General features: G+C 42.3%; 2 protein-coding genes across 6 annotated transcripts; one reads left to right on the forward strand and one right to left on the reverse strand.

The window, feature by feature from the left end:
* LOC310883746 (uncharacterized protein) lies at positions 1–9,692 on the reverse strand (the record flags this gene model as incomplete). The annotated part of the gene is made up of 3 exons (XM_083804559.1): positions 1–1,097; positions 6,025–9,501; positions 9,606–9,692. 2 exons carry the CDS (start codon positions 9,690–9,692, stop codon positions 7,306–7,308), a joined length of 2,283 nt encoding a protein of 760 aa, XP_083660685.1. The 3' UTR covers positions 1–1,097; positions 6,025–7,305.
* PATZ1 (POZ/BTB and AT hook containing zinc finger 1) lies at positions 8,264–26,538 on the forward strand. Of its 5 annotated transcripts, none has more exons than XM_083803877.1 (6): positions 8,269–10,091; positions 12,490–12,553; positions 15,892–15,963; positions 18,991–19,162; positions 23,574–23,711; positions 25,057–26,538. In XM_083803877.1, exons 1-6 carry the CDS (start codon positions 8,809–8,811, stop codon positions 25,470–25,472), a joined length of 2,145 nt encoding a protein of 714 aa, XP_083660003.1. In that variant the 5' UTR covers positions 8,269–8,808; the 3' UTR covers positions 25,473–26,538. The 5 variants fall into 5 exon arrangements, with proteins under 5 accessions (XP_083660006.1, XP_083660003.1, XP_083660002.1 ...); XM_083803876.1 differs by having other exon boundaries at positions 8,270–10,091; positions 15,895–15,963; positions 25,054–26,538; XM_083803878.1 differs by having other exon boundaries at positions 8,662–10,091; positions 25,054–26,538.
* Positions 26,539–27,317: the final 779 nt, after the last annotated feature.

Below are 27,317 nucleotides of genomic sequence, written 5' to 3' on the forward strand. Positions count from 1 at the left end.
GGCGATGCGGCGCCCCCTGGCGGCACCGCTGAGGCGGCCCCGGGAGCGGCAGAGCCGGCGGCTGGAGCCGTGTGAAGCCGGGGCTGCGGTACCCGAGTTCTGTGACGGCTCCCTTCGGTAGAGCCCTGGCCGGGCTAATTAAATACAGAACAGTTTGGTAGTTTGTTTTTAATGGCCCCTTCAAACGCTAGAGCCATACATCTTCAGCTTTGGACAGTACCACAGGAAGGCAACCAGTTGGATTTGGAATAAAGGGTGATTGATTGTACAATACGAGGAAATACATTTTAATAAGGTTTGAAGGAATTTAAAGTGTCTGATTTTTTTCCCTGTCATATTTTGTCTGCATTGGAATAATTTACGGAAACATTTTTTTTTTCTCCATATTCAGTAACCTTTCCAGGAAGGCTCTTCTAAAGCAATTTATGACAAAACCTGCTTTTATTCGATGCATCTAAATGTAAAACTGTACATGTTTTAACAAATAAATAAATTAAAATACTCTTCTAGGCCCTTACTATTGAAGTATTTATAATGACACTCTTGCAGAACCACCTGCTACATCTTCAGCCTGGATTCTGAGCACTGTAAATTTAAACCTTACCTCAGTTTTGGTTATAGAATTGTTAGAGATCATCAAGTCATCTCTAACATAAAGTAAAAAAGAAAAAAGGAGATAACTAGTTCAGTGGAAACTATGCAGCTGTTTGCTACTTTGTTTTTCCTCCTCACATCCCCTGCTTGTCTCCTCTGAATCCAAAAAGACATCTTTCATGTCACGAGCTCCGTTATGGCAGGAACTTTCATTAATATATGCTTATATAGAGCTTAGTAAAATAGAATCTCAAATAAAATGAGATTACTCTTCCTGGTAATGTTAGCTTAGCTAAGTTAGGGTAAATATAAATGCGCCTACCAATGTATATTTGTTCATGGTATTCTAATTATTCCTTGTGAACAATATCAGTTTTCAACATCTGACATAGTAGGTTTGGTCCTGGTGTAGGTTTTCTCCTTCTTACCTCAGATGGAATTAGACTTGTTTAAGCTTCAGCTGAGTTGAGCCATAAAATCACTTCACAAGATTGCAGTCCCGTCTAGTAACAGGAAAAACAGTGAGAAAAATGCAAATTCTGAGTGCTTAGTCAGGCCACCTCTATTTTTGCAGTATGTGTTGGCTGACTTCAGAACTTGATGCTAGCAACAGTAATAGCTGTTTTTACAAACTAACTCTAAATCCCATATACTGTGTCTAACTAAATTATTTTTCCAAGTGTTTGATGAATGAATAGAGATGTCAGTAAATAGCGTCCTTAAGATAATACTGCTTAGTATACAGTCTTAAATCCTTTTTTTTCCAGATAGTTACTCAAGCAAAGGTCCTCTAAGGATCTAAAGCACTTAGAAACTTCTTTTAGTGTTGACTGTTCTCCTTAATGACCAGAAGGGAGTACAAGTTTAATTAATAGAGATAATTTGCCTTATTATTTTTCCAGCTAAATGAACACCTTCTAATTGGTTTGAATATCTGAAGTAGTTCATATTAGTTTATAACAGAACCCTCTATAAAACTTCAGAAAGGCTTATCCAGTTGAGATTGGATACTGCTTGTGAAGAATTATTTTATTTACTCTGATGGCTGGTGTGAATTTTTTGTTATAGGGTATTTTATATTCTGTGGCACTCTGGAGAACAGGGTGGTTATAGACATGGGGAGTTAGATGTGACAACTGGAAAAGTGACTGAAACGTGTCCTCTGAAGACCACAGTCCAAAAATGGAGTTCAAATTACAAAAGTATATTACAAATAAAAATAAAATAAAACAAAACTCAGTCAGAGAAGGAAAAAAAATCAAGGAAAATATTTGTAGGAAATGGGATATAATGTCAGAAGAGGACAAAGCTCCCAAAGGAACGTAAGAGGAAATGAAAGGAGCTACAAGAGACTGAGATCTACTTGTAAGGTTAATTGAGATTTACAGTGGGCACTGACGGAAGAAGGTGTGTGTAAATTACCATTTTTTCTTTTTAATTGACAGAATTCCATTTAGGAAATCTAGATGAAGTGAAAGAGGGTATCTATTTCCAAAGGTTGTACATTGTACTACAGCTGTGAAATCAAACGCTTAGGTGTTCACCTGCCTGCTGTGTTAGGCAACACAGGATAAAGGTTCAAATTTGCAGTGAAAAAAAGCAATGATCAAGTAGTTACATGGATTACTAACAGATAAACTAGAAGTGTATAGCATAAGCAGTTCTCTCTCTCACTTTTAATAAAGTAAAGAAAGCAAGATACTACAGGGTGTTTAGAAATTTCAGGAAAACTACATCTGAAATAAAGGCTGTCTCAAGAAACATGACACTATATGGAATCAGCAATTGAGAAAAACTAGGAATTTGTGTTTCATCAAGCTACAATGACAGGAATGTGACCAAAATGGCACATACCTGGTTAGCAAGATCTGAAAGATGGAGCACTGTAGTAAAAACAGGTTTCAGAGATCCTTATTCAATACACAAAGTCCTGCTGACTCAAGAATTTTGAAAAGTCATTTCCTCTACTTCTGTTTAAGTTTTATTTTTTTGCACAACAGGAATGTGCACTTGCCACAAAATGATTGAAACTTTAATGTTTCCATAGCGCTACCCTGCAAGTATGGTAACTGTAGATCACTTAAATAGGAGAGCTAAGTAGTAAATCTCTTTAGTGTGTTTTCTGTCAAACTACCAATTTTAAATAAGCTTCTTCGGTATGGGCCAAATTCTGACGTTCTTTCTGGAGCAGCTATTATCTTAGCTTGGTTAAGAGTTTGACTTATGTAAGATACAAAACAAAAGTGTTATCTTAATGTGGCTTGCAGGTCTTTTATTGCAAAATACATGATAAAAAACAGAGTATTAAATTGATGTTTATAACTTCCATGTAGCGTATGCTTCATTAAAATCACAGATTTTATTTTGAGTGATAAAGATTACTTTAAAATCAGGTATTTTAGGGTGTGTTTTTTTTCTTTTTTCTTATTTCTATTTTGAAAAATAACTTCAGAGTCAAAATACTTGGAGATAGAATGTCTATTCACAGCAAGAAACTCCTTTTGGCTTAAGAGCCACTCTGGTTTTGGTAATTCACCTTGTGACAGAAGCTGTAGAATATACTGGGTAACAGCTGCGCTAATGCTACATGTGTGTTTGGACTTGTGAGGGACTGCATTTCTAGCTTAGTGCTGGGGATAATACGCATTTTCTGGAGGATTTTAAAAGTGGGAGGGAGGTGGCAGGGAGGAAATTTAATCGTGATTGCAGGTGAAACAATGCTCTTGAAATTTCATATCCTTTCAGAAATTATCACCAGTCCGGTGAAAAATAATCTGCATCAAATGATAACCTTGACCTAAGGACTTATGATTTTAAGAATTATGGGTAAAGGACTGTAACCAACCTGCCAGGGTTCCTTCATGAGAAAGGGTGACTGGCAGGTAAGGCATATCTATTAATTTTAAGGCTTTTTTTTTTTTTCCTTCCATTTTGCAATTTCACTCAATTATGGTGTTGGTGTTTTTTTTTTTTTCTTTTTCTTTCTCTCCTTTTTCGTTTGTTTGTTTTTAATGAATTGTACTTTGGTTTGAGAATTGGCCACTAATTAACACTATTATTGTACTTCAGAGAAGATCTGGTGGTGCTGAAGAGGAGATGAACCTTTACAAGCTGGTGATAATGAACTGGAGGAATGAGACTCTGAGAACCCTCTGTCAGAAGGTAAGATTTTGAGATCTGAGGGCGCGGGGGGGAGGGGGGGCGGGGGAGGGGGGGAGGGAGGAAGTCTTGAATGGAACTATAACATTGCCTGCCTGAGGGGAAGGGTCTTTGGAAGTTGACACAATTTACATTTTAATTGAATCTTGAAATTCAATAGACAAAATTATTTATATTTTGAGTATAGTAAGAAATACAGATGTATCAGTTCTTAGTTGATGTCCTGGATTAACTTTTTAATGCCAGCGTACTTGGTATTTCTGAAGAAGTCCTCCTCAGAACAGCACAGTAGCTTAGCTGTTAGTCCGTAAATACCAAACATTCACTACTTGCATTGCTTATTTAGGATCGCATTGTACTGTATGTTTTACATGAGAAAGTTGTCTACCATGTTTCCTTAGCTAGATATGGATGCCTAATTCATGGGGAGTCGATTCGATGGAGCAGGAAGCCGAGATTGTATTCCCATTTTGACCAGATCCTTAGCGTAGCAATCTTGTTTTGAATGGCTCAGGTTGCTTTGGTTCCAGACAGTCTAGAGTAAGTTAAGATGGGCAGAGTGAAAAAACGAGGGGAACAAAAGGGAGATTAAGTAGCAAAGGTTGGCTTCAAAGCCTGCTTTAAATCAGTTTAACAACAAAAAGTTCTGTAGTTTAGCGTCAACTCCCCAGACTTTGTCATGGACCTCCAGGCAACAGATGGGCTAAACAACACGAGTGCAGTGAGGAGATAGAGCAAAAAGAAGAAAGGCAAAGGGTGTGATTTCCCCTTCTTTTAATATCTCTCACTGCATACTTTTCATAGCATCATATACCTCCCTACTAGACGTTGCTGTAGTTTTTGTGAGAATACTAGGTATTTTTAAGCAAGAGAGTTGTTTGCTTTTAAAGGAGAGAGCTGACAAATCACTAACCTGTGTCTGGATTGCAGAGGAAACTGTGCTGCCTCCAAGTCTCGAATCCTTGCTGCTAGGGTTAGCATTCTCATGGGATGATTCCCAATAAAAAATGGAGTGAGTTTCAAAAACTAAATTTAAGTAACAACCAACCTAACAAGTAATGAATGCTGAATTAATTGCTTGTCAGATCGGTCTCAGTTAATTAAAATTCCAGTGAAAGCTCAGAAAAAATGACAGCTACTCACTGAAATTTGCAAGTATGCCATGAAAAGCTTAATGTTACAGATTTCTGTTCTCTGCTAATATTGCAAATGACGTGAAATGGTGACTAACCTTACAGAATATCCTAATACAGACTATTTGGAGAAAAAAAAATCAGTAGCTAGATCTACAGACTCATGATCTGAGCATGTTCAAGAAATAAGTATGTCTCAAGTCTAATTAACATATACCCAAGTAGATTTGAATAGATTCAACTGTAATACAGTCTTTCTGTAGCTCCCTATATTTGCAGTTCCAAATTACTTTAAGGTCTGAGCTTCTGAGTAAGGCCAGTAGCAATTGATCTGCTGTGAAGTGAGCAATGTACACTGTACAATCCCAAATGGCACACACATGTTCAGAGCAAAAGATAATTTTTACTACTATTGAGATACCAATCAAAGTGCTTCAGCAGGGACCAAACAGCTGCAAAACATTTAGGGACAGCTCAGGAATTCCCATGAGCCGAAGTGAGGCAGGAAATAGTGAGAAGCTGAATAAAGTAGCTGAGGAAAATGCCTTTATTTAAAAGAGAGAGGAATTCAGAAGTTCAACAGGTCCAAGTGCAGAAGATGTGAGAGCAAATAGATCAGGAATCATCCAAAAAGGGGAGGGAAATCTTTACACCGAAAATGTAAATTTTTTTATTCATTTAAAAGTCTTCCATCTGGAACTTGGTCTTTGAGACATTAACTATTAGTTCAGATGATGAATGAATCCAAGGGTAGTCACACCTGTACACTTGCATAGCTAAGTATGGGGAAATGACACTTAGTCATCACATTACATTTAGGGAATTTCATCCTCCAAATCTCTTTGTACAGGTGATCCAAATTTTGTCATAGTTCTGCACGAATTGTATGCTTATTCGTAAACAGAGGGAATCTGGCTACGTTGTAACAAGCACTAATTGAATGACTGCATCGACAGGCTCGTGTCCTGGGACAGGATAAGCTGGGGACCAGACAAAGTTGGCTCAAGTGGGCCTCTAAATGCATTGGCGAAGCCGTGGAGGTGGCGGAGAGTGGTGCCATAGGAGCAGAACTGAAGTGAGAGATCCAGCCTTACTGTTTGAGGGGACAAGGAGCTAAGGTAAAGGCTGTGCTGGTCACCTTGTGATCTCCCTGGGAGCGCTAAGTGCTGCGGGTCATCTTTACCGAGAGCCCAGCAGCGTGCTCAGGGGACGAGCTCCCGGCGTGCTAATCCGGCATTCCGAAGGGGAGCAGGAATGGGGCGCTTGCCGAGAAACATGCGTGCTTGGGGGGGAAGTACGTAGCATTTACCTAAAGCAACAGGCAGGGCGTGTCGGACGGTGCTTTTTAAACAGGAGGGCTGGGAGCTGAAACCAGAACATTCCCTGGCAACTGGAGAAAGTTCTGAGGAAAGTGCAGCGTGAGCGGCAGGACCCCCTCCCCCTGCCTAGAGAGGAGACAAAGAACAGGCAAGGAGGGAACTGAAATAGGAAGCAGGAACCATGTCAGGAGACTGGGGACTAAAAGAAAGCAAATTAATAAGCCAGTATGAACCGCTGGGGGGAAAGGCACACAACTGACTGAAGCCACTAGGAAAGATAAGCAAATTCCAGATTCTTTAACTGCTGCAAGTGTGCGCACATGCAGCCTGGCTAGTGTGTTTAAATATAATCCTTTTCTTCACCACAGCAAGTACAACTCTTGGTTTATGGCACACTAACAGACTAACAGGATGGGAGCACTGCATTATACATGTAATAGAGTGCGTGTTCATCAACATCGCTACCACTCGAACAACCTCAGATTTCCCAAAATACACGTTCATATCAGGGCGCGTGCATACGTAATGCAGTAATAAAAAGCTACCGGCAGTATTCTGCCTGCGGTGTAGTCAGCTTCCAGCAGAAGCAAGAGAAACCCAGCATACAGGCTGAGGGCAGCGCGTGGCCTTAAGTGTTAATGTAATATCGCATTTTGGAAGTTGGAAGCTTGGTGCGCTCATTTGCACATCAGTACCCAGAATGCTTTTTCGGTTCCACCACTGTTTAATTCAAGTGCTGGGTTCGAGCTCTTGGAACGCTCCACAGTTTGAGATGCCCTTGCATGTGCTGAGTTCAGTATTTTCCACTGAATAGTTTAAGTGACAATACTGGATTGTGAATGGGTCATCCAAGGATTCTTAATTAGCCTTGATGTTCCAAATGCAAAAAACTGCCCTTGAACGCTTTCAAAACGCATTGTCTTTAACAAAGCAAAGAACCTAGTTTTGCAAGAGCGCGTGTTTGGGGGGAAACATTTCTTCAAAAGTAAGCAACGATTTTTCTGAGACGGAAAGCAAATTTCAGCTGAACGTGACTGACGATAATGCTGCTGCTTAAAGAGCAGCTCTTCGTACCGAGCCCGTGAGCACCCAGGGGAGGTTCAGCGCCGGGCCGGTGCAGGCAGCCTCCGGCAGCGGCCCGCAGCCGTGCCTTTCGGGGCGGCTTCCCCGGGGCCAGCGGCAGCCTGGCAGCGCGGCCGTGGGCACGGCGGGGCAGCGGAGGCCCCGCGGGGAGGCCGTTCCCCCAACATGGAGGCAGCGCTCGAGGCTGCGCCTCCCGCAGCCCCCTGCCCGCGGGTACCGCTTCTCCCAGCCGCTCCTGGCGGGGGGAATCTCTGCACCGGGGGAGAAGGGGGTGAAGGGAAGGGGGTACCCCCAAAAACACGCAACGCCTCGCTTTTTTGGCCACGCTGAGAGTTGCTGGGGGTGGGGGGGGGGAAGAATGCAATGAAAGGGCGGGGGGAGGCCGCAGCCCCCGGCCCCTCGGGGATCGGCTCTCCTCGGGCGGGGAGAGGAGGTGGGGGCCGCTCGGCGCCTCTGCAGCTCCGGGAGGGTTTGCATTGGCCGCTCTGCTCCTGGGGAGGGGGGGAGGCTGCCTGCAACCCCCCCCCCCTTCTCTCCAGCCCCTCCTCTCCCCGGCGGGAGGGGGGCCCGGGGGGGCGAGCTGCAGCCCGGATATTTGGGGGAGGGGGCGAGCGCAGCCCCCCCACCCCCGTGTGCCGAGGGGGGGGCCCCCGGCTGCCGGCTCGGCATTGGAGGAGCGGTGCTGGGGGAACGGGGGGGCTGCAGCCCCCAGCCCCCGCGGGCGGGCGGGGTGGGGGCCGGCCTGCTGGCTCGGGCTGCTCGAGCATTGGCGGATGCGGGGAGGGAGGGGGGCAGGAAGCGGGGGGGCAGGGGGGAGCCCGAGCGGCTGGAGGGGCGGGGGGGGGGGTCTCTATGAATAGGGTGGGGGGCTTCTCGAGGAAAAGAAGAGCGGAAAGTTTGCGGCGCCGGCGGTGAGGGTGCGGCGAGGCGGGCGGGGCCCGGGCCGGAGCCGGCGGCGGCGGCGCTCGGCGGGGGAGCAGCAGCCGGGGGGCCCCCGCTGGATTTTTGTAGGGGGGGTGGTATCGCCCCCTCCTTCTCCTCCCCCCAGGGGTGAAAGTGCAAGAGGAAGTGCAGCCGCTGCCATCTTTCCTCCGCTCCAAACACACAGGGACGGACGGGAGCCGGCAGCCCGGAGCCGCAGCCGCCGGAGCCCCGTCCCTCCCGGCTCGCTGCAGCCGCGCCGCGCACGCCCCTTCCCGCGACGGCCGCAGCGCCTCGTGGCGGCCGGGCCCGGGCGGAGCTCGCAGGGCTCGGCGGCGGCCCCGCGCCCCTCCGCAGCCCGAGCCTTTTGTCTCGCCCCCCCTCTCCTTTCTTCCCCCCCCCCCCCCCCTTCTCCCTCCGCCCGCCATCCCCTCGCACTGGGCAGGGAGCGCAGCGCGCACCGCCGCCGCCGGCCCGGCCAGGGGCGGGGAGGAGCAGGAGGAGGAGGAGGAGGAGGAGGAGGAGGAGGAGCAGCGCGCCGCCCGGCGGCCCTGAGAGTGCGCGCCCCCTGCGGGCGCCAGCGGGGCGGCGCAAGCCCCATGGAGCGGGTGAGCGAGGCCGCCGCTTGCGGCCCCTCGTCGGGCTGCTACACGTACCAGGTGAGCCGGCACAGCGCCGACATGCTGCACAGCCTCAACCAGCAGCGCAAGAACGGCGGCCGCTTCTGCGACGTGCTCCTCCGCGTGGGCGACGAGAGCTTTCCGGCGCACCGGGCGGTGCTGGCCGCCTGCAGCGAGTACTTCGAGTCGGTGTTCAGCGCGCAGCTGGGCGACGGAGCGGCCGGCGGCGGCGGAGAAGGGGGCACGACGGAGGCGGCGGCGGCCGGCGGTGCCACGGCGGTGGCCGGCGGTGCCCCCGGGGGCGGGCGGGAGCTGGAGATGCACACCATCAGCTCCAAGGTGTTCGGAGACATCCTGGACTTCGCCTACACGTCGCGCATCGTGGTGCGGCTGGAGAGCTTCCCGGAGCTCATGACGGCTGCCAAGTTCCTGCTGATGCGCTCGGTGATTGACATCTGCCAGGAGGTCATCAAGCAGTCCAATGTGCAGATCCTCGTGCCCCCCGCGCGCCCCGACATTATGCTGTTCCGCCCGGGGGCTGCTGACCTCGGTTTCCCTCTTGATATGACCAATGGTGCCACCTTGGCCCCCAATGGCAATGGCATCGCTGGCATGCCCGAAGATGAGGCCACGCGGGCTGCGCTCACCGCTGCTCAGTCCTCCCTGCCCGTTCTGCAGGGTGTGGACCGCCTGCCCATGGTGGCAGGCCCCCTTTCCCCACCACTGCTGGCCTCACCCTTTCAGAACGTTGCTGCTAGTGCCCCCACTTTGAGTACCAAGAGGGGCAGAGGGCGTCCCCGTAAAGCCAACCTCTTGGACTCCATGATGTTTGGTGCCCCTGGGGGGCTGCGAGAGGCTGGCATCCTGCCTTGTGGCCTCTGCGGGAAAGTGTTTACGGATGCTAACCGTCTTCGTCAGCACGAGGCTCAGCACGGGGTGACGAGCTTACAGCTGGGCTACATAGACATCCCACCCCCGAGACTGGGTGAAAATGGTGTCCCTGGTCAGGATGACCCTGATGCCCCCCGAAAGAGAAGCAGGACGAGGAAACAGGTGGCCTGTGAGATCTGTGGCAAGATTTTTCGGGACGTGTACCACCTGAATCGGCACAAGCTGTCACACTCTGGTGAGAAGCCTTACTCTTGTCCAGTGTGTGGGTTACGGTTCAAGCGGAAAGACAGGATGTCCTATCATGTGCGATCTCACGATGGCTCAGTGGGAAAGCCCTACATCTGCCAGAGCTGTGGAAAAGGCTTTTCCAGGTAAGAGAGTACTTATAAGGGTCATAGACACACACACAGAGACCTAGGAAGTTGCCTTTCCCGTCCCCTGGGAAACAAGAACAATTTGTGCATAGGGTAGTTTGACTGTTCCAGTTTAAAATGCCTTGAGAAATGAGACTTTCATCATTTCCGCTGGGAGGCTGTTCTACAGTCACTTGAGAGGATTTAAAAGTAATTAAGACGTAGAACTGGGAGTCAGTTGGCTTCTGGGTAACATTCCCAGCTTTGTCCCAGACTTGGAGTATGCGTGTCCTTGGGCAAATCAGTTAGTCTCTCCCTCAAACGACTCTTCTGTGAAATGGGTATTGAAATAATTACCTACCTCACATAAGTGGCTAGAGACTACTGATTTGTAAGTGGTTTGAAGGTGCTGTTGAAGTGCAAAATATTAATACATCTCAAGTTTATTATTTTTCTCGTATCCATTTTAAATTTTCTTTTTCTTAACTTCCCTTCATTTCTCTTAGTTCGTAATGTTTTTTATCACCCAAATGTGAAGGAAGAGGTGAGATTTCAAAGGCTGCAGCATCAAGTATCTTTTAATACATGATCTTTGTGTCCTTTGGGTTTACATCCTTCTGAAGGGGATCCTGTTTCTGCCCTGCAACATACGTAAGATCTGTGCATTTAATGTTGCTGATTTTTTGTTGTCGCTGTTTGTGGGAGTTAATTTAATATAAGTAGTTTGGTACACGTAGTCATGTTAGTGGTATCTTACAGTCTAAGTTAATGCATTTGCAACTTTTTTTTTTTGTAAGTTTGCTGCTCGCTTTCAGGCTAGAAGTAGTGGGGGGAGGGGGGATGCCTACACTCCGCGTTCCCTTTGTAGCAGCCGCCGATTTTCTACAGCAGTTGGTTTGCTCCAAAAAGAGAGGAGGAATTGAGGCAGGAAAATGAATCAAAAGGCTTCTAGGGCTAGAATTGTCCCAGCTGTATAAATGTAGGAATTGTGCTCCTGCTAGCTCTCTTGTGGGTAGGGGAACTTTTTGTTACTGAAATAAAGAAAATGCAGATTTTTCTTTAAAAAATGAATAAAAAATCAGCAATAATTAGGGGATGCACTGTCTTCGGGACTGCAAATTTAGTGGAGGAAAGTTATAAAACAGGAAATTTCATCTGTTAGCTAAAAGTGAAAGTATGCTTTTTACTATAGTACTACCTGAGATCATCTGCCAATTTTTATTGCTTTTAGTCACGTTTAAAATTTTCTGTTGCTGTATGAAAGATTTTTGTCAACAATGGGAGGTGAAAGATAAGTGTCAAACTCTTAATTATCCCAGTAATTTAATATGAAAAAGCAGGATTAGCGTTACAAAAATGAACAAAAGTGTCGATACATCTTTGTAAAATCCAAGTAGGAAAGGCAGAGAATCTTTCCTATATAGAAGTATTTAGTTATAGGAGCAGCCAAAGGAAAGCTGGAAGCGCAATGTCCGATTTTGGTATCCTTTCCTTCATTCAGTAGCACAGCACGTGAGGTTACCAGGCTTGAAGCACCTGGAAGGACCCCAGCCAGGCTTTCCGGTTGCACAGCTCCAGCCCCCGTGCTGGAGCATCAGGTTTAACAGCCTGCCTGCAAAGTTCAGTCAATTTTCTGTCTGCCGTGCGTGAATTCCATCCCGCGTCCTCTCATTGGCGCAGCTGGAAAGCTGGGGGAGGAGAGGGTGGAGAACTTGTTTCCAAGCAGTTTGGGCCTCATACAATGAAAAGCTTTCTTCCCCCTAGGAGAAACTCCCACCAGGAAAATCTGCAGCTATTCAGTCTTCTCTTCAAACTAGGCTTTACTGATTGTGAAGAACGGTCTGACTTTTTTTCAGTAATAATTTGCTCTTCCATTGCACCTTCTAGTTGGGACCTCCAGAGCATTTATTTGTATTAATGCAGTCTCCCCACCAAGTTGTGAGTTAGGACAGCATTTTTTTGTCTTGCTGGTGGATAACGTGTCACAGCAACAGAGTTAGAGTCAGTCTTTTTGCACAAAGGTGCTTAAAGTTGGCTTCTTACATCCATGTTTGGGACATAAATCAAAAGGGATCGACTTTCAAATATTCAGCAACTGTAAATCAAATTTCCCTGATTGTCAAGATCTGAATAGGATTTTGGAAGAAGACATGCAGGTTTGAAAATTGTAGCTTGCACTTCTGTTTTCTTTGGTCGTTCAGTCATAATTTCTTCTTGAGAAAATGCTGCCCTTCTAGCAAGTTGGAGAGAGTACTTACCAAGGTAGAGTCCCACTTGTTGGTGATCTGGTTCTTGCAAAGTTAAATGTCGCTATATTTGGAATAGATCCACCACAAGATTGTCTCTTTTTTGGTTAAAATTGTAAGTTTATTTTTAGTATTTGTTTTAAGTGTGCATATGTGTATTTTCTTTTAAGGCCAGACCACTTGAATGGACACATCAAACAGGTGCATACCTCAGAGAGACCTCACAAGTGTCAGGTAGGAGCTGGAGGGGTTTAGACTGACGTATGGGTAATCTTTTTGTTTTAAGGCACTAGATTTATGAATATGCAGAGAATTATGAAGTATCAATAAAAATTTGTGGGACTACGTGTGTGAGGTTGGGACAAATATTTGTAAATAATGGTATTCAACAGCGGTAGCTTTACAGTCCTCCTGTCCCCCAGCCCCTTGTGTCATCTGCTGCTTTGGTCCTCCTGCCTCCCTCCCCATCCCCAGATGTTCTCCCTGCTGCTCTGTCCCAGTCTCCCCCTGGATCTCTTACCCAGTCACAGTGTCCCTGGGCTTAGAGCCGACGACAAAGGCGATGCCCCATTTTTTCCACACCCTCTTCCACATTCACGGTGGTTACCAGCAGGAGGCTCCAATGATGACTTTTTTTTTAAGAATAATTTCAAATAAAATTGGTGAATTAACATAAATTTCCAAGATGCTCTTTTTATCACATAGCCTTCAGAACATTGCACTGAGCAAAATTGGAAGCTTTTTTTTTTTATCCCAGTGAGAGTATAGATAACATTAGCACAATACCGTTTGTGATGTAATATCATAATGCTGTATGTAGTTTTTTGTTGTTGTTGTTTTTGTTTTTTTACAGTCAATAAACTATTTGTTGGGGTTTGAAAGAACAAATCACTAAAGATATTTTGTAATTAATTTGTATAGAGATTTAAAAGGTGCCTGGAAGTGTTAAGTTGAGAATCTGCTTCCATTATCACCCACTGTATTCACATATTTGTTGGGCAAACATCTAAAAGCATATGCTGAGCGAACAGTCTCCATGCTTGTTCTCTGAGGAAAGGCTTAGCTATCTATTTATTTTAAGAAGGTTTGAGCAAGATAACTTCATTTTCTTTGAAGACAGTGAAGGTTAGAGGATTTTTTTTCTTTAAAAATGTTGACCACATAAACCAAGTCAATCCTACGTGACTGCTGCCTTCTCATCGGCTTTATTTTTCCATCTCTTGACACATCTTTGCTATGTTTCCTCCAAATTGTGAAAGTTTTGAAATGTTTTTGCAATTTTATTAATCCAGTGAACAGATTTTCATATAGAGAGAGCTATCTAAAGGTTTCTGTTGACTTCAGCAAGATCTGTGGGAGCTCAACACCTTTAAAAATCAGTCCACAGAGCCTTCGTGTTGATTTTACATCTTGCCCTATCAAAAACCTAAGACTCATTTAAACTTCTTAAGATGATTTAGGGCTGTAGATTCATATAAATTGGGAAATTCTGCTCTCAATAAAGACCACACAATTTGGAGATAGCAAGGCGTCTGTGTGGATAAATAACACAGAAGATAACTGAAAAAAATTATCCATAGAGCATTTATTTGTGTGCAGATACAAAAATTAATATTTAGGTCCCCACATAACCGGGAAGTCATCAGTCTTTTGCCAGTTCATATCAAGGTTACTAAATGCATGAAATTTATGAACAACACTGATGTGTATGAATTGTCCTTTGCCAGCTAATACCTGATAATTTTTTTTTACAGTTTTCTGATTGAATTAAGTGTTAAATATAACCTCTGCAAATGTGAATCAGAGGGTACACTAAGAGCTAGAAAGTCAAGAAATACAGAAGCTAAGATTGTACGGCCAACTCAACTCTGTTTCCTTGCACACATGTATTTTGTGATAGCATTTGCTAAGAGCAGTCTTTCTCATTGTGTGTTTTTTAAAGTACAGTAATGTTACATGCACTGTTCATTTCAGTTAAAAGATAGGCTATAGGGTACAAGCATGAGGGCAGGGTTGAGGTTGTCATTTCAGGCTTGGTTTGTTGCTTATTTTTGACTGCTTAACCTTGCAAAGTTAATTTGTCATTAATCTTAAACAATGGGTAGATTTTTTTTTAAAGAGCTGTCATGTGTCTTTGCAAAAAATACTTCACGATATCCTGTCAGATTAAGAAAGTCTTCTTGAGTATGCACAAATCTGATACACATGTTACAACCACGGAAGGGATGGTATCACTGAAAATTTGTTTCAAATCTGAAAGCTGATACATAAATTGATAAAGTTCTCCTTCCGATTATCTCATAACCAATAACACTTCTGTTCCATGACGTGTATCTAGACACAGAATCTGGCTGCTAGGAAGGAAAATAGCTTAATGTTGACATGTTGCTTTGCCACTTTTCGTTCAGTTTGTCATCGATTTCTTTCGGCAAACTATCCCCCATGAGAGTAGGCCAAGCAACATTGAGCATCTTTTTTGAATCTGTTGAGTTCCTGTTGAAAATTCTTGTTATTGTCACACTTTGTTTATATTTTATATGTTTATTTATATATACTGCAAAAGAGATTCTTTAGGTAAACAGAAAAACCTTCCAGAATCCTCTGTTCTAGTGGAATTCTTGAAAGTACTCTGCTGCTGTGATCTAAACAAAATCCAGGCTGTTTACCTGAGTCCTCATGTTTCTTGGCATACCGGTGAATATCTAATGTTTTGTAGGGGTGACAATGTGGCATCAATGTACATTTTCAACTGCCAAAACAAAAGAGGGAGGGTGTCAACCCAACTTCAGAACAATAAAATGAAACCGTGAGAAGCAGGACAGTAGTAAGCTGAATGTTACTGCAGTAGTGTAGCTTGGCATGTAATCCTGTGCTCATCTCCTTAATGTAATGGTTGGGCTTCACAGGTCTTTGAAAAACTCTCCCAGCCTCCAGCACCTGCAGCACGTGATGCCAGACACAGACCTGATTCCAGCTTTTTCATTACTGTTAAAATAGATTCAGAATGGTGAATGCCTCCACAGACCCAAGGCATCTGAAAAATCAGATCCAAGACATTGCTTTGGTGTTCAGATAATAGCACTCTGGCTACATTTCCCCTGGATTGTTGCACTGTTGATACATATTATTATTATTTTTAAATCTGACAGTTGAGTTCTGGGTGAAGGAGAAGGGGTAAGTTAGTTTTCTGGCCATGATGGGATAGGTCAGTTTGTTGGCTCATCATGGGAAGGGGTGAGGCTGGATTGTTGGCTTTTGAGGGTGAATGGTATAAAAGCTAGGCTGCAGTTTGGGAGGAAACTGATCTGAAAGTCTGTGAATGGGAAAGAAAAAGGGGAGAAAACAGAAGTTTGCTCCTTCTCTGAGAGAAGAGGCAGGTTGTTCCTCTGGCAATTTAAATAAATAAAATAGAACAAAGTAGGTTAAATTAAAGCATAACCTTTGACAAAGAAAAAGATCTATTTATTTAAATAAACCTAAATTTGGCATCCCGAGTCCAGTGCTTTTCCCATTGATTTCAATGTAGAATGAGTTTCTTCCTGTCCTAATTTCTCTTACTTCCTGCCTATTAGCAGGAAAATGGCAGCCACCATGGAATAAGCTCAGAGACATCCACAGCCATAGAAAAGTTGAAACTTCAAGAGGTATTTCTTCAACCATGTTTTTTAAACTTTATATATATTCTTTTTGATCTATTTATGTACCTGTGCAATGTTTGATAGGAAAGCACTGGATTTTTCTTCTATGATTAACAATTAATGATAAATACTTAGTACTCACTTAGCACTTCACATCTTCTATAAAATAAAACTTTTTACTTTTTTGTTGTTTTTGCTCTATACCTTTTATAAATATTAACTATTCGGATATTAACTTTGGGGTTTTCTTTAAGCATAGTCCTGTCTCCCATTGTTATGATTTAGCTAAACTGATTCTTGCTTTCTCCACTGGACTGATTTTTTTTAAGATTCTTCACAGATATATTTGCTATATAGATTATCCAAAGGTGAACTTTGCAAAACTCAGCAGCAACACAGAAATGATTATATTGCCTTTTCCTAAGCTTTCAACTTGATCAGTTCAATATGGGACAGATACGGTTTTACTTCTGGCATCCCTGTATTTGTGTGGTTTGTCTCTGGTCTGCTTTATAAACTAATGCACTCCCAATGCAGTTGTATGGACGCTTACTGTGGCTCAATATTACTAGGGTAACTGATGATGGATCTTTTGGCTGTCATCCTTGGTTGTCTAGTTATATACCTTCAGTTGATATCCAGCAGATTGATTAGTGTCAGTGCTAGAATCCTGACTTAACTGAGGGTTTACCTCTAATAACATTTAAGTAAGTGAAAGCTGCACCTGTTTTGCTCAGCGCTGTGTCCTGAGATTTCAAATGAAGAGAAATCTTTCACGTTCAAGAATTTGCCTCTTGATCTTCACTGCTTGTGATTTATGATTCCTTGTCTGGTGAGCTGAGTCAAATCTCTGTGTATCATGGAAAACCAGATAATTTTACTGTTGCCTTTTTAAGTACATTAAGTCCTGATCCTGTGAGGTGCTAAGTCTTGTGCTTGATGCAGGGTAGCCTCAGCTCCATGGGAGTTTACCATACTTAAGCATCTCGAAGGATCAAATCAGTCTAAAGCCTGTTGAAATTGGTAGATACTTTTCAGCTACCTTCAATGTTTTTTGGATTAAGCTCTTGATTAACTAAATTTCATAAAATTACATGGGTTACCCTCTTTTGTATTTGTCGATTCCATTTATCTGAAGTTATTACTTTGTAATTTTAGTTGGGTTGTTACTTTTACAAGTCTGTCTCTGGTGAAGATTTGTCTATTTACACACTGATACTTGAAAAGACAGATTGTATCCAGTTCCCATATCACTTAATATTCTCATGTTATCTCATAAGGGACTCTGGTTATACATTTTAAAACTGCATTATTTTATATAAAGGTGTGGTATAAACCAAACACTGTACACTCTGGAATGTCACTGTTGCCCTCTTGGTCCGGTCATTCTAACATATGCTTGCTTTTGTTTTTGCTCTTCCATTTGTGAGCAATGGTTTTGGAGTATAATAACTTGCACAGTGTATTACTGGTAGTTTATTATTTTAATTCATATTAGAGGTACAGCCAGCCTTTCAGAACTGGCAGGCCATTGTAGTGGGCCGTATACATAGCCTGTGTGCCTGTTGACTGCTATGATTTTAAAACTGGGAGGGAGCCTTCCCTCATCTGTCACATGGATTGCCTTTGGGAAGTGGGCAAGTAGTACACCAGATCAAAAGCTGGGAAAAAATAAGAAAACCTTGAAGAAAATAGGGAGGCCTGTAGCTTGTGTAGCCTTTTAGCTGAAAGTAAGAGACAGGTAGCCTTGAGCTAGCAGAAGCAAGGAAGATAAGGGATAAAAGATAAAAAAACAAGAAGGAGAAAACCAGCTCCAGACTGACCTATAGTAACCTTCTGCTCACTAAGGGTCATTAACATATTAAAGATCACACCCATCAAAAGCTAATGTATGCTAATGTGGGATTTGGTGTTCCCCTCCACTGTTCCTCTGTAATGCGCAAACTCAGTAGAGATAAGTTAGGTGAGCTGTAATGGCCAATCAAAAGTAGCCAAAGAGAGAGTTTTCACAAGTTTGCTCTGTATAAATGATGGTGATTCGAGTCAGAGGTGTGCTCGCTTTGCGAAAGATCGCCAAGCATCTGACTCTGCAGTTATATAATTAATTCTTTAATTAAAAGACCTTTGTGTGGGTTATTGGAGTTTTGGATTGGATTATTTGTGTGGACCCTCTGTGTGCTTATTGGCATGGCACATTGGGCACGAACCTACGGACAACAGGCCATGTACACAGCCTGCGTGCCTGCCGACTGCTGTGATTATAAAATTGGGAGAGAGCCTTCCCTCAGCTGTCATATAGATTGCCTCTGGGAAGTGGGCAAGTAGTACACCAGATCAAGCTTGTTTCATGGTAGTAAGTGGAATATGATAACTTGATCAGGGGTAAGTTGTCACAGATCTCAGTGTCATTCAGTTATTTTGATACCTGCTCACTTCTGAGGCTTCACTCCCACACTTTATCTGTACTGCTACTGTGGATACCAGAATGGCTTTTATTGTCTTTTGTCCTCTCATCCCAGCCAATTCTCTGATGCTTCCTTATATGCCTTCTTAGCCCAAAGGGTTTGGTCCTCTGTACTGGAGTCAGATTGCTCAGATCAAAGAGTAAAATTTAGGAAGGTGATAGAGAGGACACTTTGAGTGGTTTAAAGTGATTGTAATGGCTCAGTGAAATGGCAGAATTCACTGTAACTGGAATGAATTGGTTTGTGCTATTTCTTTTACTGAATATCCCTCAAAGTGTTAGTATCTTCATCCTCAATGAGGGGCCTTAGAATTCTATCTTGATTTAAGTTTGACCTGTAGTATGTTAGAGCTATTTTCTTGCTTCCTTAATTCTTTTAAGTAGTAACATCACATCTTCTGCAGTATGTTGGTGATCTGAATTGTTTTTGTGGGGAAATGGCTTGTGCATCGTGTCATTTGCATACACAGGGTCTAAGGTATTTACTCTAAACAATACATAACAGATTTGACAAATATCAGTGCTTTGAGCAGAGCTGATGAGTCACATGGTTCTCGTTGTACCTGCAGACTTGTAATGCTTCCTTTGCCACTCGTGACCGACTGCGCTCACACCTAGCATGTCATGAAGACAAAGTTCCATGCCAGGTGTGCGGGAAGTACTTGCGGGCAGCATATATGGCAGATCATTTGAAGAAACATAGTGAAGGACCAAGCAATTTCTGCACTATCTGTAATCGAGGTAATGAGGAAACTACTTTTTTTTTTTTTATTTCAGTGGAATGGGAAAGTGCTGGAGGAAAGCTGTAAGGCTTCGTGACTCTCTGCAACAGGAGGAGGTTATACCATATAAGTGTATATATTCTTTGTTTTCCTTATTGAATGCTTAACCTTGAAACTGATGGAGCTATAGGACTGGCCATTATACATGGCTGATAGTTCCTGAAAATACTCGGTTTAAATTTAAAGGAAATTATACAATTTTGAGAATTTTATTTGCTAAATAGCCAGATGCCTATAAAATAACCATGATGTGTTGCTTTGCCACTGTTCATCATGCACATATTTTCCTATACCTGGTTGGAACTGAGTGCCTGCATTCAGTCTGGAAGAAGAATCTCTGAAATAAACATGAAGTTGAAAATCACATACTGTACATAAAAGTTCTACATTATATTATCGGTCTTGCTTAACCTCCTGGTGCAGTAGTAGAATGAAGCTGCTTCTCTTTCTTCACCCGAGAAATTGGTTTGTATTAATGTACATTTCCAGAACACATCTGGTAAAGAGCACTAGAAGTGTGCTTTACTTCTATTTGTGTAAATACAGCTTTGAAGCTTTTCCATCTGTTTGTGGTACCGTCCAACTGGAAAGAGAGTTGTAGATACAGGTTATGTGGGATGTAAGGCAAGCTGGGCAAATTTCAGAAAGGAAAAAAAAGTCATTTTGACTTACCCATGTCTGTTTTGTTTTATTTTGAATGATTAATAATCAACTTCAAAGTATATTGCTGGCTCACACCCGTGCACGTACCTAGTAAGTGTGGGATCAGGTTGCTGCTGTGTTTTGTGATCTCGTTTTTTCTGATGAGTTGCTTTTTGTTAATGTGTGTTCACTTATATAATTTAAGAGAGGTGGTATCTTTTGAGAGAATAAAACTGTTCTGTACTTAATGATGTGAGGATTTCAGGAGCTTTTAGATGACTAGGACGTGATGAGTAATGAGAGACATTAAATTGTGAGAGAGGTGTTTCCAGTATTTGAACCATATGTTAGGTCCTGAAAATGATACTATCAGTTTGAGTGCAAATGTCATCTGGGTTGAAAATCTTCAGATTCTGAAGCTCCGGGCAGATGGTTTGAAATGAAGCTTGGCCTCCTCTTCAGCTAAAGGCCTATCTTCTGAAACACCCCTTAGGCTTATCCCAGTCCTTTCTGTGGTAACAACATGGAGGACAGTAGCCAAGATCCAGGTGCTATCCTGCTCTCTTTCATCTGAACATGGTGCTAAAGAAAAACTCACATGGGGTGTGCGAAATTGTCACCTTTCCAGGGCTCATAAGCTTGAGTTTCAACTTAACTACCACTGGATGTCGCTGCAGCTCTTTCGAAATTTAGTCAGCATGACAAAGACAAATCTGGCGTTCAAACAATGAAATGATTGAAAAAATTTTTCATATCTTACAAGTTTAAATATACAGTGGAAATTTAAATAAAATAGGCACTTTGGTGTGGAAGGCTAGGGAACCTGTTGTATAGCAAACTGTAACCAGCTACTTTATTCTTACAGTTCGTGTATTTCTTACATGTTGCTGTGAATTTCAGTATAAATCAGCACTTACAAGCCATAACTGAACTGTTGAGTAGTTGTTAAATATTTACCTTCTTTTAAAATTCATAGGAAAGGGAAGTTACAGACTGGCATTGTCAAAATAATGGTATTATGAACTCGTTACGTGCCGTGAATTTTGATTACAGATTTATGATCTGTGATACTGGGATTTTTAATCCAAAATGTTCTAGAATCAAGTGAGTGTTCATTGTTTGGAAGAGAGATCTTTTAGATTGCAGAGGCTGGAGACATGAAACACAGTGGAAAATGTATGAGTTAAAAACCTCTGTTTCATAGGCATTGGTGCAGCCAGAAGCTATGTGCTATCCTCCCAGCTGTGATCGTGCCATGGCTACAGTGCTCGTGCAATGGGATTTTTGATTTATTCTTTCTCTTGCTGATGTGCTGGTGTATTGAACATGAAACCAAAAATGTACATTGTTTGTTTCACAGAAATCAAATGAGTTAGGAGATGAGTGTATATTCCAGTCACAAGTAGCATGAAATTTTTTGCAGTAAAATAAGTTCTTGTCTTTTTCATGGTGGGTACAGAGTTGATTAAAAGCGGAAGCATTCTCCAGATGTTCTGGCTAAATCCAAATCAGAATTTTTGAAAAATGAGTATTCTGCAGCTATTTCTGTAGTCTGTCTCCTTGTGGATGTTAACTGAGACATCAAGGGAGAGATCCCATCTATCAAAAGCAGATCATTTCCTTTGTATGCATGTTTTTAATGTTGTTTTCTCTGGAATGAAGAAATAATCTGCTCTGCAGAGCTGTGAGATAAATATGGGTAAGACAATGAATACATTACGTTGAAAAATACTGCTGCTTTATCCTCTGCATTAGCCCGATTTTGTTTTTAAAGAGATTTTAAAAAGCAAAGGATTATTGACTGTGAATTTCCCCCCGCTCCCCCCCGTCTACCTAGGACAGCTATTCATAATTAAGGCCTACCGAAAAAAAAAGCCAGTGCTGAGTGCTTTAGGAAAAAAAAAAAAAGGATAAAATCAAAAAAATCTCACTTCAAACAGTTTCCTATGAAGCAGTTGGCATTCGTACTGCTTGATGGAAGTTGATGACTCAAGTGTTCATCTGCCAAGTGTGTGAAGGGAGGCTAACACACTTTGCAGGCAGCTTTCATTATACAAAACAATGTATTCTACAAATAGAATTGCAGAGTTCAGAAAAAATATTGTATAGCAGAGATTACAACTCTAGATTTTCCTGTGTCAGTTGTACAGAAAAACACTGAATAACTTTATGCAGTCCTTTTTTTGATCGTTGGTGGTACGATTCTAATGTGTTGCTAAAACGCGTTAGAAAGAGGCTTATCTCAGCATGCATTTGGGTTTCAGACACATGTAGGAAGTAAGGGAAGTAAGTACCTTGCAATTGGAAGCATTGTTGTTCCATCTTTTCTCTACTGGAAAAATTCTTTCCATACCTACAGTGGATTTTGGTAGTTGGAAAAATATATTCTCCTGCAGCCCAGTGACATTCAGTACAGCATTTTGTGTGTGAGGGTAGGTCTTGTCTTATTTCAGAGGGGAATAGCCTTATGTTAGTTCCCTGGATGACTTGGCCTCAATAGTTCTCCCTTGTATTTTGAGCGTAGTATGTTCTTGGTTTCTTCACTTGTGCTTTTCTTGCTGTATCTATCTACTTCTCTGTACTTCTATCTTCAGTTCAGGGATCCACAGCAACCATCTCTTGTTCATTCTCAGCAGCCTACCCTTTGTCCCCACGAGCAAGTTGCTGCGGAGTTTGGTCTTGCTCTGCAGGTCCTGTATATATAATTATTAATAACCCCTGGATAGTCTTTGGTCCTGGCTTCTGAGCTAAGTCTGTGCAGAGGATTATTCTGTTGGGGAGCCACAAGGAATTCTAGCGTAAAGCCACATTCATTATTAAATTCGGCACCTGAAACTAACAGCTGCTGTCAGAAAATCCACCCAAGAAGTGTGCCAGCATTGGTTTTGTGTCCTTCCTAATATATTACTTTATCTCACTGAATGTAAATGCAATTATATCACCATGAAAGTAGGATTACAGTATAGATGAACAGATTACAGCATATCTCTTCATTTTTAAAGTGAAGCATTGACCTGAAAGTTCTGTTTCAAGGGCTTGTGCTGCAAATGCTGTATTGGTTTAACAAGTCTCAGGTTTTCTCTATCCAGAACAGGAACTGTATCTGTGACTGTGAAACATGTGTTGTGCTCTCTGTTCTTAAAGCAAAATGTTTCCAGCATGAAAGTGTGATAATATTCTGTCAAAATTTAATTTTAAAAAACGGTTGTTGAAAGTCTTTAAAACTGTCTTCCATGTGCCTTATATATAGTCCAAATATTTCTAGTATTAACTGCAAAGCTTATTAAAATCTTATTTAAAAAATGTTCCAAAATATTTGTGAGATAATATATTACATTAAATGAAAAGTCCTTATTTGTGAGAGTTAATAAATAAATATGCACATGTACAAATGTAAAAAAAAAAAAAAAAAAACAGGAACTGTTTAGAAATCTGAGTTTGAAATATATGTTTTTAATTTCCATAGTTTGGGCTTACAGATCAGAGCTAATAGAAGTACTGAAATTTGATTTTGAAATACTTTTTTGCTAACTGCAGACAAAATACGAGTTTCAATATTTTTTTTAAAACTCGGGATGAGCTGAATGGGGGAAAGATTTTTTCAAAAATTATTATTTAATGGCAAACTTGTAATAGGGAATATGAACAAGAGAAAGATATAAAGAACAGGGAAGGCAGATGTGTGTCTTTGCTGGTGGCAGGATCTCATCTCCTTTTATCTTGTTTAGGTTTCTCCTCTGCCTCCTACTTAAAGGTCCATGTTAAAACCCACCACGGTGTTCCCCTTCCCCAGGTCTCCAGGCACCAGGAATCCATCCCGAATGGGGGAGCAGCGTTCCACTGCGTCAGGACCTATGGCATCAAAGGCAAGAGACTCCCTCCTCTGCACCTTGCTGCTCTGTGCAGAACTTTGTGTTGTGGGTTGTTGGGCTGGGCATGAGAAAGGGAAGGGAGGAAGGACAAGGAAAATACTGGAAATAAGCTGAGGGAGAAGCAGCGAAATCAGTGTGTGTAATGTTTGCCCTTGGATGGCTGATTTAACAAGTCTGGGGGAATGACATAGGCAGATGAGAGGACTTGAATTTTTGGCAGCTTCTTAAATTTTATAGATGGGAAAAGCCGTGCTCGTTCATCTTGACCTAGGAACAGGCAGTATTATGGGTTAAAGAAAGTCTGTGTCAGTGAAAAGCTCATTTTTTTTTCCTGTTGGAAGTCCTTATAGAGTTACTACAGAAGCCCTTTGCTTCTGGGTGGTGTGCTGATTTAACAAGAGATTTACTCCAGCTCAGTGCTGTGTTGATTTCATGCATATCCTGTTTGGTTCATAATGCCGAGTCCAGAGCAAATCTGTCTTTTGGGTTGTGCCAAGTGGTTCTTTGGTCTTTTAGAGTTAATAGTAGATACAGCTTATTTGTATTCAGAGGCTTGTTTAGGCAGTATGTCTGGGTTTCCCACGCTCATTCATATACACTGAGCAAAAAGTGTGGACAAACTTTCTTGGCGTAGTGCCAGAGGAGAATGGGGAATGCTCCAAAAATACCAATGGCTTCGCCAAGATATGTATCCAAATGGCTTAAAATAGTGTCTCAAACTCCTGTTTCACACTGCAGTGTTTAAACATGAAATAATTTTAGATTATGAAGATCACTTCTAACAGTGTTGCACTTAGCATTTAAAAAAGAGTTCCCCAGGATTAAATGGAATTGCACCTCTGAAGCTGCAGTAGCTCTCTACTGCTGTGCTGAGTGAATGAGTAAAATATGTCCAGTTTTTTTCACATCTTCCTGTACCTTATTGTACTTTATTAGGTTTCTAGGCTCTCCCTCAAAGTATGAACTGTATTTCAGAAGTGTGGGGAGTGACTTCTACAGTTAAAACTCATAATCGGGTCCATGTATTTGTAGTGCCTGAGGTATAAACTTTGTGAGACACCTTCTGGGATTCAAAAACCAGAGACACGTTATGGATGCATTAACTATCACTACAAATCCATGTTAAAAACCTGGATCTTGCTCTGATAGCAGCTCTGTAATTTGTAAAGAGGACGTGCTCAAGGGCTTCAGAATATGTGGGGTTGCAGTGCTAAGTGTGTATCATTCTAACATGACAGGCATTATTGAATCAGGTGGTAAACAGTATCATCTGTCTGAATGCATGTGTTTTGGGAGATAAGGTTCTGAAAACTTCTCTCTATTCTTTTTCCCATAGAAGGACAGAAATGTTCACATTCGGACCCGATTGAGAGTTCTGATTCATACGGAGACCTCTCTGACACCAGTGACCTCAAGACTCCCGAGAAACAGAGCACCAATGGGTCCTTCTCGTGTGACATGGCAGTCAGCAAAAACAAAATGGAGACGGAGGGAGAGAAGAAGTACCCATGCCCTGAATGTGGCAGCTTTTTCAGATCAAAGTCTTATCTGAACAAACACATACAGAAAGTTCACGTCAGGGCCCTTGGTGGCCCACTGGGGGACCTTGGTCCTGCTCTAGGATCCCCCTTTTCACCCCAACAGAACATGTCTCTTCTGGAGTCATTTGGGTTTCAGATCGTCCAGTCAGCATTTGCGTCATCCCTAGTGGATCCAGAGGTCGACCAGCAACCAATGGGGCCAGAGGGAAAATGAGATCAGTTTGACCTTAAAGCAAAGCAGCAGTCTGGCTATAATGATAAGATGCTGTGAATGAAAGAGGAAATAATGAAATTTGGTTCTATAGCTGAGAATTTTTTATTCATTTTAGCTTCCCTCTTTGTCTCATGCTCTACCCCACCTTTTAAACCTTCTCTGGGGAGAGGGTAAAAATGCTTCTTAGCTGATAAATTACAGAAGACGGTGACCTTGGATAGGAGACATGATTTAAAACACCAAATGGAGCTTTAGAGGCTGCAGCGGGTGTTTTGTCATGATTTTCTAGAATAAAAAAGAAGTTGCCAGCACTGATCTGAGAATTAGAGACAGTCCTAGTGACCAAGGCACATGGGGAGCTACAGCTACATGGAGCTATATTCTGTTCCCTCTCTATTCCCCGTCTTCCCTAACCCACCCCAGAAAAACACAGTAAATTTTAAAAACAGACCCCTTACTGACTGAATATAACATTAAGAAAAATGCCCCATGGTTACAATGCAGTTGTCCTTTTAAAAACAAAAAAATGTGAAGAAGGTGAGAGAATTTGAACCCCTTCTGCCATTTGTGAGGCTGTGAGTGCTTCAGCAGAACTGAACTGCTGAGAAAAATCACCATTCAGAACAGGTTTTGTTATTTTTAACCATTGAACTTGCTGTCAGGTTTTTAATTCTCTATTATTATTATTTTAGGACCTGTTGTAGTGAATTGCTACTGAAAAGCCAGTCTAAGGCGATACACAGAGCACTCTTAAAGCAGCAGTCACATTAGGGTTAGTATTAATTTTTTTTAGATGTACCATAATTAATAACTTGGCTAGTTGATTGTTTTAAGTCTATGAAAGAAATAGTTTTATGGGGAAAAAAAAAAAGGAAAAAATACAATTGCAGTCTGGTTGACTGGTGCTCATTTTTCTTGTGGGGACCTAGGGTATAAACACGATCAGCTATCGGGTTAACACTATGTACCACTGACTTGTTTAGTGTGAATAAACCCAGGGGTTCACAGAGTGATTTTGGTTTAATTGGATTGGACTCTATTAAAGAAGTTAGTATGTTACTTTGCATCCCCTCGTTTTGTCTGGTTTTTGAGCAATTTAGCCACCTGTCCAAAAGGTGTGCAAATGAGAACCAGTAAATACGATATTAATCCCTCTCTCCATTGTACTGTACTCTCAGTGACCTGGGCTTTTTGGCTACAGTCATGCTCTCCTGATCTGCCTTTAGTCAGGTTTGCAAAAGCCAGTCTTACTCATTTCTTTTCTGAGAAGGGTTTGTACTATAATAGATGGGAATTGTGAACAGCAGATCTCTGAAAAAACAATTGATAACAAAAGGCAAAGAAGCAGCGCTTCTAGGCTGTTCGAGGTTCCATTTAATCTGGAAAAAAAAACACTTGTGCAGAAATAGTGTCCTTTCTTGGCCTTCCCTCTCCTCCCATGTAGCTTTTCAAGGTCTTTATGTACCAAATCCAGGTATAAATGTTGTTTGATTAGCTCTACACAGGGTTAGGAGTTAGGAATACTCTGAGTTATAATTATGGTTCTGCTATTGATGTTCAAAGTCGTGTAGGGCAGCTCATTTAATTTATTCCTTGATTTCCTATCTGCGAAGAGTTTTCTCTACATCACCAAATAGTTGTGAGGGTTAATTAAAAAAGGTTAAAGAAGTGATTTGGTAAACCAAACTGCTATGTAGGTACTGAGTATTTGCAGAAAGGCCACCCTGAAGAGCCCAAGTCCCACGCCATTCTCGTATTCTGTGAAACGATAGCATTCAGTCCCCATCATTAATGCAGTGACAGGACAGACCACTGCAGACCAGGACCTACATCCTCTATAAGAGG

This window comes from Anser anser, assembly GCF_964211835.1.
Source record: "Anser anser genome assembly, chromosome: 18".
NCBI lineage: Eukaryota > Metazoa > Chordata > Aves > Anseriformes > Anatidae > Anser > Anser anser.

Coding starts and splice junctions, on each gene's coding strand:
- PATZ1 (XM_083803878.1), top strand. CDS start 8,809: ATGGAGCGGGTGAGCGAGGCCGCCGCTTGCGGCCCCTCGTCGGGCTGC. Junction 12,554..15,891: donor AGAGACCTCACAAGTGTCAG/GTAGGAGCTGGA, acceptor CCTGCCTATTAG/CAGGAAAATGGCAGCCACCA. Junction 15,964..18,990: donor AAAAGTTGAAACTTCAAGAG/GTATTTCTTCAA, acceptor TTGTACCTGCAG/ACTTGTAATGCTTCCTTTGC.